The sequence below is a fragment of the Rosa chinensis genome, chromosome 5 (assembly GCF_002994745.2).
Source record: "Rosa chinensis cultivar Old Blush chromosome 5, RchiOBHm-V2, whole genome shotgun sequence".
Classification (NCBI taxonomy): domain Eukaryota; kingdom Viridiplantae; phylum Streptophyta; class Magnoliopsida; order Rosales; family Rosaceae; genus Rosa; species Rosa chinensis.
Window position 1 is genome coordinate 20,751,691 of NC_037092.1, and position 16,915 is coordinate 20,768,605.

The 16,915-nt window shown below is 35.2% G+C and overlaps 2 protein-coding genes across 3 annotated transcripts; both read left to right on the forward strand.

Annotated features, from left to right (window-relative positions):
- The first annotated feature begins 6,514 nt into the window (after positions 1-6,514).
- On the forward strand, positions 6,515-8,817 carry LOC112201750 (BAHD acyltransferase At5g47980). 2 transcript variants are annotated; one of them, XM_024342670.2, is made up of 2 exons: positions 6,515-6,670; positions 7,109-8,817. In XM_024342670.2, exon 2 carries the CDS (start codon positions 7,291-7,293, stop codon positions 8,653-8,655), a length of 1,365 nt encoding a protein of 454 aa, XP_024198438.1. In that variant the 5' UTR covers positions 6,515-6,670; positions 7,109-7,290; the 3' UTR covers positions 8,656-8,817. The 2 variants fall into 2 exon arrangements, with proteins under 2 accessions (XP_024198438.1, XP_040363229.1); XM_040507295.1 differs by having other exon boundaries at positions 6,521-6,670; positions 7,586-8,817.
- Positions 8,818-10,816: 1,999 nt separating this feature from the next.
- On the forward strand, positions 10,817-11,607 carry LOC112203397 (salutaridinol 7-O-acetyltransferase). Its single transcript, XM_024344370.1, has 2 exons — positions 10,817-11,018; positions 11,228-11,607. Exons 1-2 carry the CDS (start codon positions 10,817-10,819, stop codon positions 11,605-11,607), a joined length of 582 nt encoding a protein of 193 aa, XP_024200138.1.
- Positions 11,608-16,915: the final 5,308 nt, after the last annotated feature.

Below are 16,915 nucleotides of genomic sequence, written 5' to 3' on the forward strand. Positions count from 1 at the left end.
GTTGACTTTGTGGATCGAAGCTGAAACAAGAACAGAATTGGCTGAAATTTTACAACATATGCATAAATTGTTTCAATCCACTTATACAAGGTCGACTTACTAAAAAAAAAAATTCCTCCGCCTTATCGCTTTTGAAAGATTCACATCACTTTATAAGCAAAGTACAAGTTATACAACATTAATAGGCACATAAATATTTTGCGTGATCTGCAAAATCGTAATTAATAGATTGTGTTTTCAACCCTACACATGTATCTGTTGCCTAGTTATATACGCCCTGTGTGAAAAAATTGACATGTTTGCGATGTTATGGCATCAGCCAATGCCAATTAACATAAATCTAATTCACGCAATCCTGCATCTCTATTTGGTGAAAAGATAAGCTTGCATATGCCTCTCGCAATCCTATTATTAATTGATATGTTACCCCCACCCTAAGAAAAAAATAAAAAAATAAAGCCTCCTCTTGTGTGAGGATGAAAGCTTAGCGGAGTCCTAGTATCAGAAAACTTGTATGTTATATAAGGAAGTAGATGTTTAGTACTAGTAATATTATCTAGTTCCTATGTACTTTTCACACCAGATTCCATGTTTAATTTGCATTTTAATTATTCATTCATCTGAGTGATTAGTTTTGTTTAGATTTAAAGTCTGTTAATCTTGTTTTTTTTTTTTTTTTAAGAATAGATAATTTCATTATTTATCCATGACCAGAAGCCACGTACACCAGATGTTGGCTCATACTAAAATCATAAATGGCACAAGCTGCCAAGTAAAAGACAGGTGACTCTCACTATTAACACATACGCTCACTTATTGAGCCTAACAACAAAGAAACAAAATCCTCACTATTGACTTCCATTTGAATAGTAACCTAGTCGCCTAGAGACCTTAATTTGTGTACAACTAGAGAAACTAAGATGAAAGTAGTAGAAGACCATACTTTTAGTATTAGGCAAGAAGACCAGGAAAGTTTAAAACTTTCCTTTGCCCTTGTCTCTAGGGCTAGAAACAGTACCAATAGCTGCAGGATTTTCATGAAGAGGTTTGACGCCGTCATACTCTTCAAAGCAAACTAGGGCTTGATCAAAATACCAACTCCCACCTCGGAGTACCTTGTTGCGATCATGCACTGATTCAAAGGAGAACAAGAATAAATCTCTAGCCCATTCCTTTCTGCCTTAGGATCAACCAGCTTGCAGGTCAGAGGTTTTCCAATCAAAAAAGGTTGGGAGGACTTGTGAACGAGGCCACCACCAATCTTTCCGGCTATCTCCTTCAGCGAGGGCAAGGGAAGCAGTGAAGCTTACTGTGACATGCATCAATGGAAGCCATTGGATGAAGAGAAGTCGAGAAGAGAGCGATAGCAGGAAACTAGGGAATAAGAGCTAGGCACCATTGAAGACTAGGTTGAGAGAAAAACTCTCTTATAGGGTTTTATTGTCTGGTTACATAAATGTCTTGTTCATTTAGTAAACTTTAATTTTTCTAAATCAAATAAATGCAATGGACTATTTTTTTTAATTGCATTTTTAGCTTAAATAGTTCTCTAAAGGGATCATATTTTTGGACTATATAAAAGTTTATCATGCATGTTGCGTAGTAAATGTTTAAGTCAATAATAAGTAGATTTCAAATGTTTCCATAGAGTTAGCTAACTGGTTTAAATGTGATATATGGAAATGTGCAATGGAAGCATCAAGATCAAAGTTGGGTTCCACAAGGCCAACCGTCTAGATTCAAGCCAAAAACATGCGGAAAATATTAGACAAACCAATTTAATGTGAAATATTGTAGAAGTGTTGGCAGCAAAGACAAAAGAAAGTGAAGCAAATCTCTAAAGCTTGGTTGCTAGCACATGTTTTCCTCCCTTTTAGATAGAGAAAGACTTCATTCTCACTAACTCAGTTTTCCTACTCCTTTTCCCTCTCTTACTAGATCTTGATCATTTTTTTATCTGGCTCATCAGCTTGAGAGTTGGGGGAGTCACCATTCTTCAATTTTCTCTCACCTAGATGCTTTATGTATCTATTCTTGGCTTTTCCTTTTCAATTTTCTCCCCGCTTGCAGTCATGGGTGTTTTTGCTCGGTGTTCGTCTTTCCCCTTCCTTAAGTGGTTCCCCTTTTTCCCAATTTCCTTTGTCATTTGTTCTACCATGGTCAGTTTCTTGGCTCCTCAGAGCTTTGTTCAAAGTAGAATCTACCAACTAGTGCACTGGTTGATGCTACAAGAGACTGCGTACTCTTTCAATGCTTTTCTCTTTGGTCATCTGTCGGATCACACCTATTTATTTCAACCGGCCTCCATGGTGGCAGTTTTTATTCTAGTTACCTTGGTTCTCTTCTTGACTGAATATGCTCAATGTGATGAAGGTGATGTCTATACTGACATTTGGAAATTTAGTGGCTAGGTACATTGAAATCGTCATGGGTCTCTTAATTCCTCGATCTTTCGATTTGGATGGATTTTGTTGTTGGCTACTTTATTGTGGTGCGGTAGCTTTGTTCTTCTTGTCGATGGTTGTAGGTTGTGGTGTGATTGCTCAAGTATTTGGCCAGTCGTTGTTTTTGTGTTTTTTGTTTGGGCCCTCTCGGGCCTTTGTTGTTGTTGTAATTTTACTTAGGAGGCCTTGTGAAACTAGACACTAGACCTGCGCGATGCTGTGAGCTTGCCTTTTTTTACTTAAATTTATACATAATATAGTTACAATCATAAGTTTAAAAAACGTTAACTAAAGATGTTATGAAATATATATATATATATATATATATATATATATATCTATTACAAAAGACGATGTTCTAATCGAACGTACATATTGGCACATTTCAAAATGTAGATTCTAAGCAGGCTATATAGACAAAAAACAATGTCTCACTCTCAGAGGCAGCATGCTTCCTCTTCATTTGCTACCTAATATCATTCATGTTATTCTGAAGCTCAGATAAGCTTCATCCACCTACTCAGCTTCAAAGCTCTCATCCTTGGGATATTCTTCTTCACTTGCTTCCATGATAGCATTCATGTCACCTTAAAGCTCAGATAAGCTTCATCCACCGACTCATCTTCAAAACTCTCATCCTCAGGATCTTCTTCTTCACTTGCTTCCATGATTTCAAAGTAGTTTGATCAATCCTTGAAACTCTCAATTTTGGTTTTGCAGTTGAGCAGGTGGCGGCTTTTTTGACCGATGTTCTAACCGGCCATTAAGGTTCCCTAGTTCGTGTGTCTTCTTAGCTTGGCCTTAGCTGTGTTGAAGAGGGATATAGGTTAAGATTTGGTGGATATGTGCAAACCCAATTTGGGTTTTGCGGCTGAGCATGTGGCGGCTTTTTTGACTGATGTTCTAGTCGTGGGCAAAGGAGTATCAGGACCATCTCGTCTTGGAACTCGTAATTGGAAGTGTAGGCAGTTTAGTTAATTAAAAGGGCGTCACAGATCTGTATGGACACGTGGCTTGGCCAACGACCCGAATCCAATCTAGATTAGATGTTCTAGATGGATGCGCTAGCTACCAATGATGACTGAGGCGTTTTGTAGGTGGTGGGAATGATAGATAAATTAAAAGCTAACTATTTTCCTTATTCCAACCTATGATTTTCAATTGTACTAGGTGGTGTTGTACTAATTTTTTTTCCCTTCAATCGAGGTATTTTTGGCCCACTAAGTTTTTGTTACTCGGCAAAGTTTTTAATAAGGCAACGTGAGAAGTACCAATGTTTGGATGACACAAGGGTGAGTGTTGAAGAAAACTCAAATTATATGTGCCTGACCCAAACATGATTACTTCTTGTAGTTGTAATAGGGTATAATATTCTACATATCCTAATCCGTATTTGATTAGGATAATTTATAACACATGAATCTGGATTAAACGAAAGAATCAATTAAAAAAAATAGTCTAAATCAAATCCTTCCATTGAGTTTCTTCTTAATATTATCTTTATTTATTAAACGTCAATTGAAATTGAAACAAAAGCACAGGATCTAGAAGACCAGTACCTTATGGATCATTCGATCTTACCACTGCCTTCGATTGATCGCTATTGGTGGGTGCAAGGATAAGAAAGAACCTGAATCAGTGAATCACTTCACAGCCCTAGCAAATCCATCGTCAAGCCATCAAAATCTATGGTCTAGTGACATAGAGACGTCATGTGCCAACGAGCTGAGAAGGAGAGTGGACTCCAGAAAGATTCAGAGTACCCTTCTCCTCTCTCCTCTCAATCTGATATATATGATTATTTATATAACCCCAATGAAATCAAATGAAGGATCCTGATCAAGTGGTAAAAAAATAAAGGGCCCTCATTGCGACACCTCAAATTTCTTTTAATAATATTTTTTTTCCTTTTCTTTCAACCCCCAAATTATATCTCATAAATATTAATTCGGGTATCTGAAAAATTATACAGATTTATTCTAACTTCAACTTTAAACTTGAGACCTTAAATTAGGTTTCATTTTAATAACATATTATTTAGTTCCTTTAAACAAGTCCAAGCATCTAAATAGAGATAACATTTCTTCTATTTACAAGTTTAAGGGTATTACAATTGGGTCACGACCCCAATTAAAAAAAAAAAAGTCAAAACCCTAAGCCTAGGGTGACGTGCAAAGAGGCGGCCGTCAGATCCGATCGCAGCACCGGTCACGGCTTGGTGAGACTGTCCTGGTTATTGGTTTGTGGAGGAAAGCTCTGTGCAGTTGCGTTGGCGGTGGTCGTGTTGGTGGATTCGGGGCTGAGAGGCTTCGATTAGATTGCTCTAATATGGGCTTTTAGGTCGTAGTTCGGAATACAACGGCTTGACTTCTGACCGACGCAGGTGAACGATCTGTTGGAGGTCGTTGGTCGATCGTTTTAGATTTCAGATTGATGATTTGGTGAATTTGGGTCTGAGAGTTGCTTTGCTTTGATTTGGGATTCTGGGTTGAAGTTTTCGGACTGCAGCAGTTCAAGTTTTCTGCAAAGTTTGACAGGCCGCTGGTGGTTCTGATTGCAGTTCTAATGCAATGGTGGATAGGCTGGCTGCCGGACCTAACGGCGGCGGAGGTAGCTTAGCAGCAGTGGTTTAAGGTTTCTGCCCTATTGGCTCGAGTTTGGGCTTGGGCCTAGGCTCAAGCTTGAGTTGATGGGCTCAAGTGGGGTTGGGCTCAACCTTGGACTGATGAGGCAGGAAAGCCTTCCTATTAGGCACAACTTGATTTGGGCTTGGGCTCAAGTTGTGTTTTAGGGTATTGAACCTGTGTGGGGTTGGATCAGCTTCTATAAATTTTCTATGGCGTTTCTAGTTTTTTGCTTGTATCACAATTGCGTGATTGGCAAGTGAGGGTTAGTTGAATAATTTCTTTCCCTAGGAGGCGAGGTTTTTTCATTCTATATAGCTAGGCTGGCTTAAATGTGAGCGTTCCAGTGATCCTTAATGGTGTGCGTTAGCTTAGGTAGGTTGTTTCGGATTTTCTTACCGGATTTCTTATATAAGTTTTGATAGACTACAATCTTTTTCGCTGTTGTCTAATGATATCAACTTCATTTTCAAAAAAAAAATAAAAAATTTAAGGGTATTTACAACATTGTACTCTAAGATATTGTACATGTAATCTTCTATATAAAAATGATTTCTATTATCAATGAAAGTATCTCAATATTCTCTCGAATTCTCTTTTCCTTTGATGATGATGATAAAGGAAGACATTAATAAGCACACAGGTCGATACAATATTGCTGGATGATACAATAAAAAATCGATTGCATTATTTATCAAGAACAAAATAAAACAGTTGACTTGCATTACTGTCCTTGTGTGATGACTACATATGGTCTCTGTAAACTACTATCATGGATCAAGATGGCTTTAGGGATCAAAGTTGAAATCAAGACTATACATCTCTCAATTATTTAATATCTACCACAAAGCCAGCCAACTAGTAGTATTCTATTGCATATACCAGACTACGAGAAGATAACCAGTGGGCGGTGGTAATGGAAGCTTTCCTATTATCATGGTCCTTGTAGTCCCTCCAACTACAATTTTTTTATTAGTATCAGATCATCATCAATCAGTTTATTATAGTTCTTATCGTCATATTATTAATATATAAAGCCTATAAACAATGACTACAGGAATTTAAGTAGTGCAATGCAATTCAAAAAGAAAATTGTATAGTAGGTATAGTTGGTATTAAACCAAAAGAAAAAATAAAAAGGTATAGTAGGTATGGAAAATAGGCTACAGATGAGCGCATCTCCTTCGGAGTGATGCCAATTGGATTATACGTTTTAGGAGATCAGTAATGCGAAATATTCACAGGTTGCTACCAGGTTTTATGAATACCAGCTATATTTTGGGTATTTAGAAACCTTGCTGGCAAGCACGGACACAAGGGTGGGCTGAGGTGTGCGGGACATTTTTGGGGGGAAAAAAATTAATATTTGTATACCAAGACATAGCACCCCTTAAAAAAAAAAAGTCAACATATATAATTAATGCATGTAGCAAACTAACAGACAAGTCTCTGAGTCTCTCCTTTTCACCATTTCTCTGTCCTCTCCTCCTCACCTCTGCCCACTGCCCAGTTCTGCGTTTCTCAAGCTCAGACGCTCACCTCTAGCAAGTCACTCTATCTCCTCTCCTCAATCATCTGCTCTCATGTCTCAACCTTATTCAGGTATTACACTTTAACTTCTCTTCTATACTGAAATTTTTTGACGAAATTAGAATATTTGGGTATTTCTAGATTTCTTGATGTAAGTAATCAAATCTATTGATTTCTAGAAAAAGATATTGAATTTGTATTATTAATACCCAAATGCCCATGATAGTGACAATTTCTTTATTGTGTTGATTGTTTGAGAGTTGAGTTGATAATACTCTGGCATCTTGTGGATGATATTTTGACAAGTGTTATGCAATTGACATATTCCATCAAAATAATGTAAACTCTGCCAAATTTTTGAGAATAATTTTTCTTGCTAACATAAGGTAAATTTAGCACACCTTAAATTTAATTCTTGGTTCTGTGCCTGCTTGCTGGTACCAAATTTTAGGAATATAAAGGTTTGATTAGGCTTTTACCAATACACCTGTGATAATATTTTGTCTGCAGCTAAAAAATTGAGACCTACAGAGTTTCAGTCTAAGAAGTCGGAAAACTAGCAAGCTATATATAAAACGCCAGCAAACATAGGAGAGTTGGGTGACGAATGTTGACTGAGACCCGAAATAAAATAAAAAAAGAGGAAGAAAGTTGACTTGCATTTCACTGGAGTTGCCCATCTGCGTCTTTATATGGAGTGTCTTCGTTATGAGAACTCAGTGTGGAGCAAGATGGGTTCAGAGATCAAGGTTGAAGTCATTCACAAAGAAACAATCATACCATCCTCTCCAACTCCTCCCCACCTTGAAAGTTTGAGCCTCTCTGTTTTTGATCAGCTTCAACCTGAATTTTATGTCCCACTTCTTCTCTTCTATCCCAACAGTAGCAATGAGATCAATATTGATCACCATTCTTTGGCTGCTGAAAGATCCAGCCTTCTAAAAACATCATTGTCTAAAACCCTTACTCACTTCTACCCCTTTGCAGGAAAATTTGAATATAATGTTTCGATAAGTTGCAATGATCATGGGGCAGCATTTCTTGAAGCCCAAGTGAACTGTCCCATATCCAAAGTTCTGGAAAAACCTGATCACGAGGTTTTAAAACAACTGCTTCCAGCTGATATAGCATCCACACAAGAAGTCGCAGGCCACCTTCTACTAGTCCAGGCCAACTTCTTCGAATGTGGTGGGATGGCAATCGGAGTCAACATCTCACATAAGGTCGGTGATGCTTTTACATTCAGCAAATTCATTAATAGCTGGGCTGCAGTTTCCTTTGGCTCCAGTGCTAGTGATCATATAGTGGTTCCAGCTGTAGAATTTGGTGTTGTGGCTTCTCTCTGTCCACCGCTAGATTTCTTCAACTCGCGACAACCTATTGTTGAATTTGCTAAAGAAAAATCGGTCACAGAAAGATTTGTGTTTGAAGCCTCAAAGATTGATGCTCTTAAGTCTAAAGCTGCCAGCGCCACCGTGCCAAATCCTACGCGTGTTGAAGTTGTATCTGCACTCATTTGGAAATGTGCCACAGAAGCATCAAGATCAAACTCAGGTTCTGTGAGGCCATCTGTGTGGTGTCAAGTGGTGAACATGCGGAAAAGATCAGGGCAGCCCTTGACAGAGAACTCACTGGGGAATTTTGTTTGGTACTTTGCATCAATGACAATGGAAATTGAAGTAGATATCCAAAGCTTGGTTGCTAAATTCAGGAAAGGCATTGAGGAATTTAAAGAAAAATATCCTAATGGAGTTAGTCCGCAGGACGTATGTCAAACCATACAGGAATCTGGGAACCTCATGACAAAGGATGGTATAGACAATTATAGTTGCAGCAGCTGGTGCAGATTTCCCTTCTATGAAGCCAATTTTGGATGGGGTAAGCCATCATGGGTGAGTATCCGTACTATGGCAGCAAAGAACACAATTCAATTGACAGATGCGAGGGATGGAAAGGGTATAGAAGTGTCCTTGGCTTTGAAAGAAGAAGATATGGCCATAATTGGTAGTAATGAGGAGCTGCGTGCATATGCATCTCTAAATCCAGCTGCTATTTAGCTACTAGCAAAAAAGAAAAAAGAACGTCCTCAGAATCTTCTTGGATGAAAGCCGGACCTTTCATAGTTTCATATATTTCACTGCTTTGACGCTTGTATTTCTGTTTGAAAAATGAAGTCTGTTTGCTTTAATGCTTGTAGTGATGCTTAAATGTCTTGATCATATCACTACTCTTGATGAAAAATTCTTTTGCAAGCTCTTGAGGAATGAAAGGTGAGCCATGCATGATCTCCATAATAACATAATTGCACAAAACTCAGATTAACCTGCCATTCAAACATTATCAGCATAGGTTTCTTTTCTTCATCGATTATTTTTTGTAGGAATATTAATTGGATCTTCAATTCATGTGAATGAGTTTCCTAATAGTTAAGCCAAGCAAAATAAACAGGATGATCATGAAGATAGCGTTTGTGATTGATCCATGACAGATTGAGGTTTCATCTGTCCTCAATTTTCCATCTAAGAACAGACACAGAATGTGCAATGAACTCTTTTGTAAAACCATAAATTTCCAACAGGAAAAGCAATCATAAACACTAATCATATCCCTTGTGGTCATGCTTGAGAAATAAAGTCTGTTGATTTACCACTATCCCCAAAAGATTGCAAGTGCTTCCCTTTATATTAGAAGGTTGCTATTACTAGTAATTGAACTTTGCCATTCCAGTAGTATAAATTTATATACTTAAATGATTCATAAAAAAAAAAAAAAGATTTTCACTTCAATGTACATATATCATTTTACAGACTAACTTCTAAGCATAAGGAAAAAAAAAAAAAAATACACATTCCTCTGCAACCAAAGGAGCTATGGTTGTCTCTCTACAATCCGAAGTATAGAAGCTTTAGGAACTATTTAAGAAATAATTGCATGAGAAAATGATCGGGTATAAAAAAAAAAAAGAACCGACTTTCGAACGTCAATTTTTTTTCCCAGAAAATTGGAGTTGGCGCCCAAGAACACAGCCAAACCATTCTGCGGCTTCTAGAAAATTGACCAAAGAACTCAAAAGTCTTGAAGAACAAGAGTTTTTTTTTTGGTCGAACTTGAAGAACAAGAGTTGAGTAAAGGAGTTGAAGAGAAGTAGAGAAGAACTCAAGAAAGAATGTGGGTTTTGGCAAGCAACGGTAGTGGGCTTGCAAGGCTGGGCCTTTAGCCATATGAGTGGACCACAACTTTTGGGCCTTTACCCAAATAGGACCAAATAAATAAAAGTATAGAACAAAGACTTTTCCATAAAATGAACTTGATCTTCAAAGCTTGGCTGTTAAAATGAGGAAGGGGTTTAAGGAATTAAGGTAAAATATGTGAAAGATTTCCTTAATTCCTTACTACTAGTGGGTGGTTCTGTGTGGAAGATTTGTGTAAAGTCATGAAAGAATATGTAAAAGCTTCTTAAATAACTACTGATCACCTTAGATATATATAACAAGAAATTTCTACACACCCGACGAATGTGGGTGTGGGTAGTTACTTAAAAGGACTTATGCATTTTTTTATATTTTCTGTTATTTATAGTTTTACTTGTTTATCATTTCTAATTAATTTAGTTTTCATAGTATTTTGATATATGAAGGATGTTTTGGCTAACAAACTCTCTTCTCTTAAATAGATGATTACAAGGGATGCTGAGAAGGGGCATTCCTAACTTAAGACCTTGATATATGTTTAAAATTTTTCATGTTTTTGTTTTGCGCGCTTATATTTTGGATCAGTTCTACTGTGAAGTTGTAGTTGTACTAATGATCTACTGTGAAGTTGTAGTTGTACTAATGATGTATCTTTTCTGACCTATATTTTTCATCTTGTTAACTTTTAAGGTTTCCATTTCATTCCTTGTTTTCATTATTCTTCTTTCCTGTCATCCTCTTGCTGTCTTCTAGCTTTCCAAACTTTGATTCCAATATGAGATCATCGAAATATAATTATAGAAAAAAATAAAAATTGATTCCATCCTATCATCTTGAATCTACTGCATGATTCTTTTCGTTTATGTTTTGTTGGGTTTCATTGTCCCTCTCCACGTGTATCTTTGTTATTGCTACATCCTTATTGAATAGTTTCAAGGGGTGTCACTGCTCTGCCGGCCGCGTGGTGAATCGGTGGCTTTATATGGAGTGTTCTTTGTAATGGAACTCAAGTGGTGGAGATAGCAAGATGGGTTCAGAGGTGAAGGTTGAAATTGTTCACAAAGAAACAATTAGACCATCATCTCCAACTCCTCACCACCTTCGATTTTTTAGCCTCTCCATTTTTGATCAGCTTTCTCCTGAACTATATTTCCCACTACTTTTGTTCTATCCCAACAATAGTGATCATCATGAGGTCAATAATGTTGATCACCAACATTCTCTGGATGGTGAAAGAACCAAGCTTCTGAAAAGATCACTATCCGAAACCCTAACTCGCTTCTACCCCTTTGCCGGAAGAATTTTAAATAATGCTTCAGTCTGTTGCAATGACCAATAAGGAGTTACGTTTCTTGAAGCTCAGGTTACCCCTGTTCCTTCATATCAAGGGTTTTGGACAAACATGATCTTGAATTGCTGAAAAAATTGATTCCTTTAGGAGCTACAAAAGGAGACACAGGCTATGATGTTCTACTAGTCCAGATCAACTTCTTTGAATGTGGGGGAATCACAATCGGATTCAATGCTTCGCATAAGATCATTGATGCCCACACACTCAGCACATTCATTAATAGTTGGGCTGCAATTCCTCTTCGCTTTAGTACCAGCGATAATATTGGAGTAGTGGTTCATCAACAACAATATATTGCTGCAGCTTCGCTTTTCCCACCACTGGATTTCTTCAGCTCACCGCCACCTATTGTGGAGTTTGCTATAGAAAAGTGTACAACAAGGAGACTTTTGTTTGAATCCTCGAAGATTTCATGTCTTAAGTCTGAAGCTGTCAGTGCTGCAGTGCAAAATCCTTACCCGAGTTGAAGTCGTGTCAGCATTGATTTGGAAATGTGCAATGCAAGCATCAAGAGCAAACTCGGATTGTAGAAGAGTTTCATCAGCATGGTGTCCAATTGTGAACATGAGGAATATATTGGCGCAGCCCTCTACAGAAAACTTGATGGGCAATCTTATAGGGTTCTTTGTAGCAATATCAACAGGAGCTGAAAGTGATGATGATCTTCAAGGCCTGGTTGCTAAAATGAGGAAGCGGTTTGGGGAGTTTTAGGAAAACTATGGTACTAATGATGTTAGCGTGGATGATATATGTGCGTGAGCTCTTAACAGAGTTAGTGAAGTTGATGCATAAAGATGATATATATAGAGTGCTATTACTCCACTAGTTGGTGCAGGTTTCCTTTCTATGAAGCCAATTTTGGATGGGGAAAGCCACTGATGAGTATTCCTGCTACTGAAGAACTCAAGAATTTGATTACGTTGACGGATATTAGTTATGGAGATGGCATAGAAGTGCGCTTGACTTTGAAAGAAGAAGACATGGCCATATTTGACAACAATGAGGAGCTGCTAGCATATGCTTCTTTAAATCCCTCTGTCATTTAGTTAGTACCTAAAACAAAACCTCTTGTATTTCTTAGATGACGTTTTTGATACCAGCAGTCTCTGTCTCAACTCTGTTTCTCAATATGACAAAACTCTAAACAATAAACACTACTATTCATTTTTCAATTCAACCTTACAATTAGCTTGTTTATACCCATGCAGTTGGCATATCGGCCTAACGATCATATCGTGGCCGTTTGATAAATGAAGAAATTAAGATAATCATTGGTAATTTGTAATTACTATTAAGGATAATTATCTTGATTTAGAGGATAAATGCTTCATTAAGAGATTTTATCTCTTTAATATTGCATTTAGAGTAGGAAAATGATTTGTGGCCTCAATGAGGCCTAAGATTTGTGGCCTCAAACTTAGGTGTCATGCCATGTCACCTACACACATCACCTATTTGTCAAATCATGCCATGTAATTCTAGAGTAAAAAGACTATCTTATCCTTCCAAAATCTAATGGCACTAAATTATTTTGGTTTTCATCTAAAAATAAAATATATTATTTTGGTTTTTTTTTCTTTTTCTTTTTTTCGATATATATATAATTATATATATATATATTTGTTTGTGAATATATATATATAATTCGTCAAAAATAAATTATATACAAATGTGTTTGTGTGTATAAATATATATATATATATATTCACAAACATATATATATATATAATTATATTATATATGTATATATATAATTCGTACAAAAATTTATATATGTATATTCGATGTAGAATTAATATGGTATATATATATATATATATATATATATTAATGTCATAATTTTAACCCACAAAATTTTTTAAAAAAAATTTGATTAAAAAAAAGTCAAATTTAAAATTGATTCCACAAAAATGGAAATAAAATATATTAATATCTTAATTATAACCCATCAAATTTGGTAAATTGAAGTAATATTCAACTCTTTTAATAAATGAATTTAATAAAATTAATGGAAGATTAGTTTACCTTACACTAAGAGCATCTCCAACAGCTTCTCTATAATTTCTCTATTATAGGGAAGCAAAAATTAAAAGCTCCAAAAAGATTTCTGCTTTAACTCCAAGAAATTCTCTATTTTAGAGATTTCATAATTATTCCCTAAATCATTCCCTAAAATTTTACAGATTGCTGTAAATATAGAGAATTTTGTTTTCTCTCTCATCACTATCTCTATTTTAGGGATACTTATAGAGAATCTGCTGGAGCAAAACAGCCAAAATTTTCCCTAAAATGGAGAAAAATTAAGATATAGGGAAGCTATTGGAGTTGCTCTAACAAGTTAATTAGAAAAGGCAAAAATTAAATTGGATCCACAAAAATGAAAAGAAAATGTATTGAAATTGTAATTAAAACCTATGAAATCTGGTAATTGAAGAGGTAAGAAAATATCATTAATAAATTGAATTGATAAAATTCTAGATTCCATCATTTCAAAATTTCTCGATAATTTAATATTGTCTCATCCAAACGCAACATTAGGAAGTGTTCCTTAAAGGTCAAGTGACGCTTCATTAATACAACTGTTCGTTTATTTTTACATGAAAAAACAATCATAATGTTATTAATACTATGTAGAAATTCAATGAACAATAGGTGTATAACACAACAATAATCAAAGAAAAACTGCAATTAAGGAAGGTGTAAAATAGAAGTCATCGTCCACATTAACATTAAAGTCAGCTAACTTGTCTTACACGAACAAATAAGTAATAAGTAGCTAATAATGAGCCAGTAAAGTTTACTGGGGACTTTTCCCTAATGGCATATTTACACTGAAATAGAAATCATCATCCACACTGAAATTTAAAGTCAGCTAACATGTCTTACAGTAACAACTCAGTACTAAGTAGCTAATGACGAGCCAGTAGAGTTCACTGGAGACCTTTACCTAATGGCATATTCACACTTAAATAGAAGTCATAATCTACTGAAACTGAAAGAACTAACATGTCTTGCACGAACAAGTAAGTATTAAATAGCCAATAATGAGCTAGTAGAGTTCACTGGAGACCTTTACCTAATGTCATATTCACACTTAAATAGAAGCCATCATCTACTGAAACTGAAAGAGCTAACATGTCTTGCACGAACAAGTAAGTATTAAGTAGCCAATGATGAGCTGGTCAAGTTTACTGATGATCTTTTTCTAATGGCATAATTACACTAAAATAGAAGTCATCATCCACATTGTCTTACAGTAACAAATAAGTACTAAGTAGCCAATAATGAGCTAGTAAAGTTCACTGGGGTCCTTTTCCTAATGACATAATTACACTAAAATAGAAGTCATCATCCATACTGAAATTTAAAGTTAGCTAGCATGTCTTACACGAACAATAAGTACTAAGTAGCTAATACTGAGCCAGTAAAGTTTACTAGAGACCTTTCCCGAATGACATATTCACACTAAAATAGAAGCCATCATCCATTGAAACTTAAAATAAGCTAGTGTGTCTTGCACGAAGTACTAAGTAGCCAATAGTAAAGTTCAACGGGGATCTTTCTCTAATAACATATTCACACTAAAATTGAAGCCATATATCATTCACATTGAAATTGAAAGTCAGATAAGTACTAACATGTCTTATACGAACAAAAAAGTACTAAGTAGCTAATAATGAACAAGTAGAGTTCACTGAGAACTTTTTTCTAAAGTCATATTTACACTAAAATAGAAGCTATCATTCACATTTAAAAATCATTATTGTCTATTGAAAAAATTGGGATCAACAAAACAAGTATACTTTCAAAAATTAATTTCCTCATGTGCAATATATTGTATTCCATATTAAGCAATTTCTTTTTAGATATCAACTTCCTAATCAATTTAGATATCTAGGTTTTCAATCACCAGATTTTATGAGTTAAAATTACGATTTAAATACATTTTCTTTCCATTTTTGTGAATCTAATTTAATTTTTGACTTTTCAAATTAACTTGTTAATATAAGGTAACTAATCTTCCATTAATTTTATTAAATTTATTTATTAAAATATTTAAATATTACTTCAATTTACCAGATTTCATGGATTATAATTACGATATTAATATATACACACACACACACACACACACACACCACATTAATTCTCCATCGAAAATATATAAATTTTTTGGAAGAATTATATATACACACACACATCCATACTTTTTTTTTTAATATGTATAATGAAAAAAATCCAAAATAATGAAAAAGAAAGAAAGGAAAAAAAACCAAACAATAGTTTTTTTAGAAGAAAGTCAAAATAATTTAGAGCCGTTATATATTCAACAACATATATATATATATATATATTTTGACGAATTATAGATAAATATATATATATATATATATATATATTCACAAAAATTTATAAATATAAAAAAAATTTAGACGAATTATATATATATAAAATAAAAAAAAGAAAAAGAAAAAGAAAAAGAATAAAATAATGTATCTTTTCTAGAATAAAGTTAAAATAATTTAGAGCCATTAGATTTTGAAAGGATAAGATAGTCTTTTTATTCAAGAATGACATGACATGATTTGACAAATTAATGAGGTGTATATGTGACATGGCTTGACACATAGGATTGAGGCCACAAATCTTAGGCCTCATTGAGGCCCTATATCATTGCCCTTTAGAGTATTTGTAACAATTAAGGAGAGCAGCTCACATATGCATTTATTGGCTAATTTGGATGAGAGAGGGAGTTAAATAAGCTAGCTGTTTGGTTGTTTATTGATAAACGATTCATAACATTTGTACATGCAGTGCGACTTTGAACAAAGAATGGAATGAAGGCAAGTACGTGCGGCATATAATTTATTTACTTCCTTATTCTTCTGATGCTAGTTTAATTAAAGAAGCTGTAGCTTCATTGGATTACTGCAAACAGTTTGAGTTCAAGAGAAAGACTTTATCTCAGTTTGATCGTCAAGCAAGTTAACTTCCTCTATATAAAGAAGCATCGATAGAAGACAGAGAACACACACACATCTCCAGTCAAAACTCCATCATGGGTTTCCTTTTATTTTTCTTAGCTCCAGATTAGTTTCATTGTCTTTTCAATTCTTTAGTTGTTGGCTCTACTAGTTCAAGTCATTTCCCTTCGTTTTCTTATAACCTAGTATCGTTCAATTGTTTCGTTTGTTACCTTTTTATAATAGTTGATAATTTTATTCTTCAAGCCATTTATTATTTTCTTTTTTCGCTCTTTACTTTATCGTTATTTACTTTTTTGTGATTTACTTCATTGCTCTTTACCTTTATGCACTTAGTCTAGAATTTACTTCCTTGCTCTTTTACTATTGTGTTTATGTTTTTGCACTAGGAGTAGTTTAACATAATTATTCGGTTACCAATCACTATTTGCGACTCATCCATTGAACAACCCAAAAGTCCTTGTCTCCAAGGCATTGAACCCTCAGCCGAGATTGTTCCTTCCTCGGCTTTCAGTCGCTCAACGAAGTCAGAACACACGCGCTACATCTACTACATCTACAATTGCACACTTGGCCTTTTGGCCGTGTGCTGGCACGCTCCACATCCATTCATCGAGAAGGACATTTGTTCCTTGATCCCTCGGCTATCTAGGCCGAGGTGATTTTCAGAGGCAACATAGCTGTAGAATAAGCACATAAAATATCATTTCTGTACCATATGGTCAAGTTTTCAGACTAGCCATTCTAGACTTCGCATTATAATAGACCATGTTTCATTGTCAAGGAACCA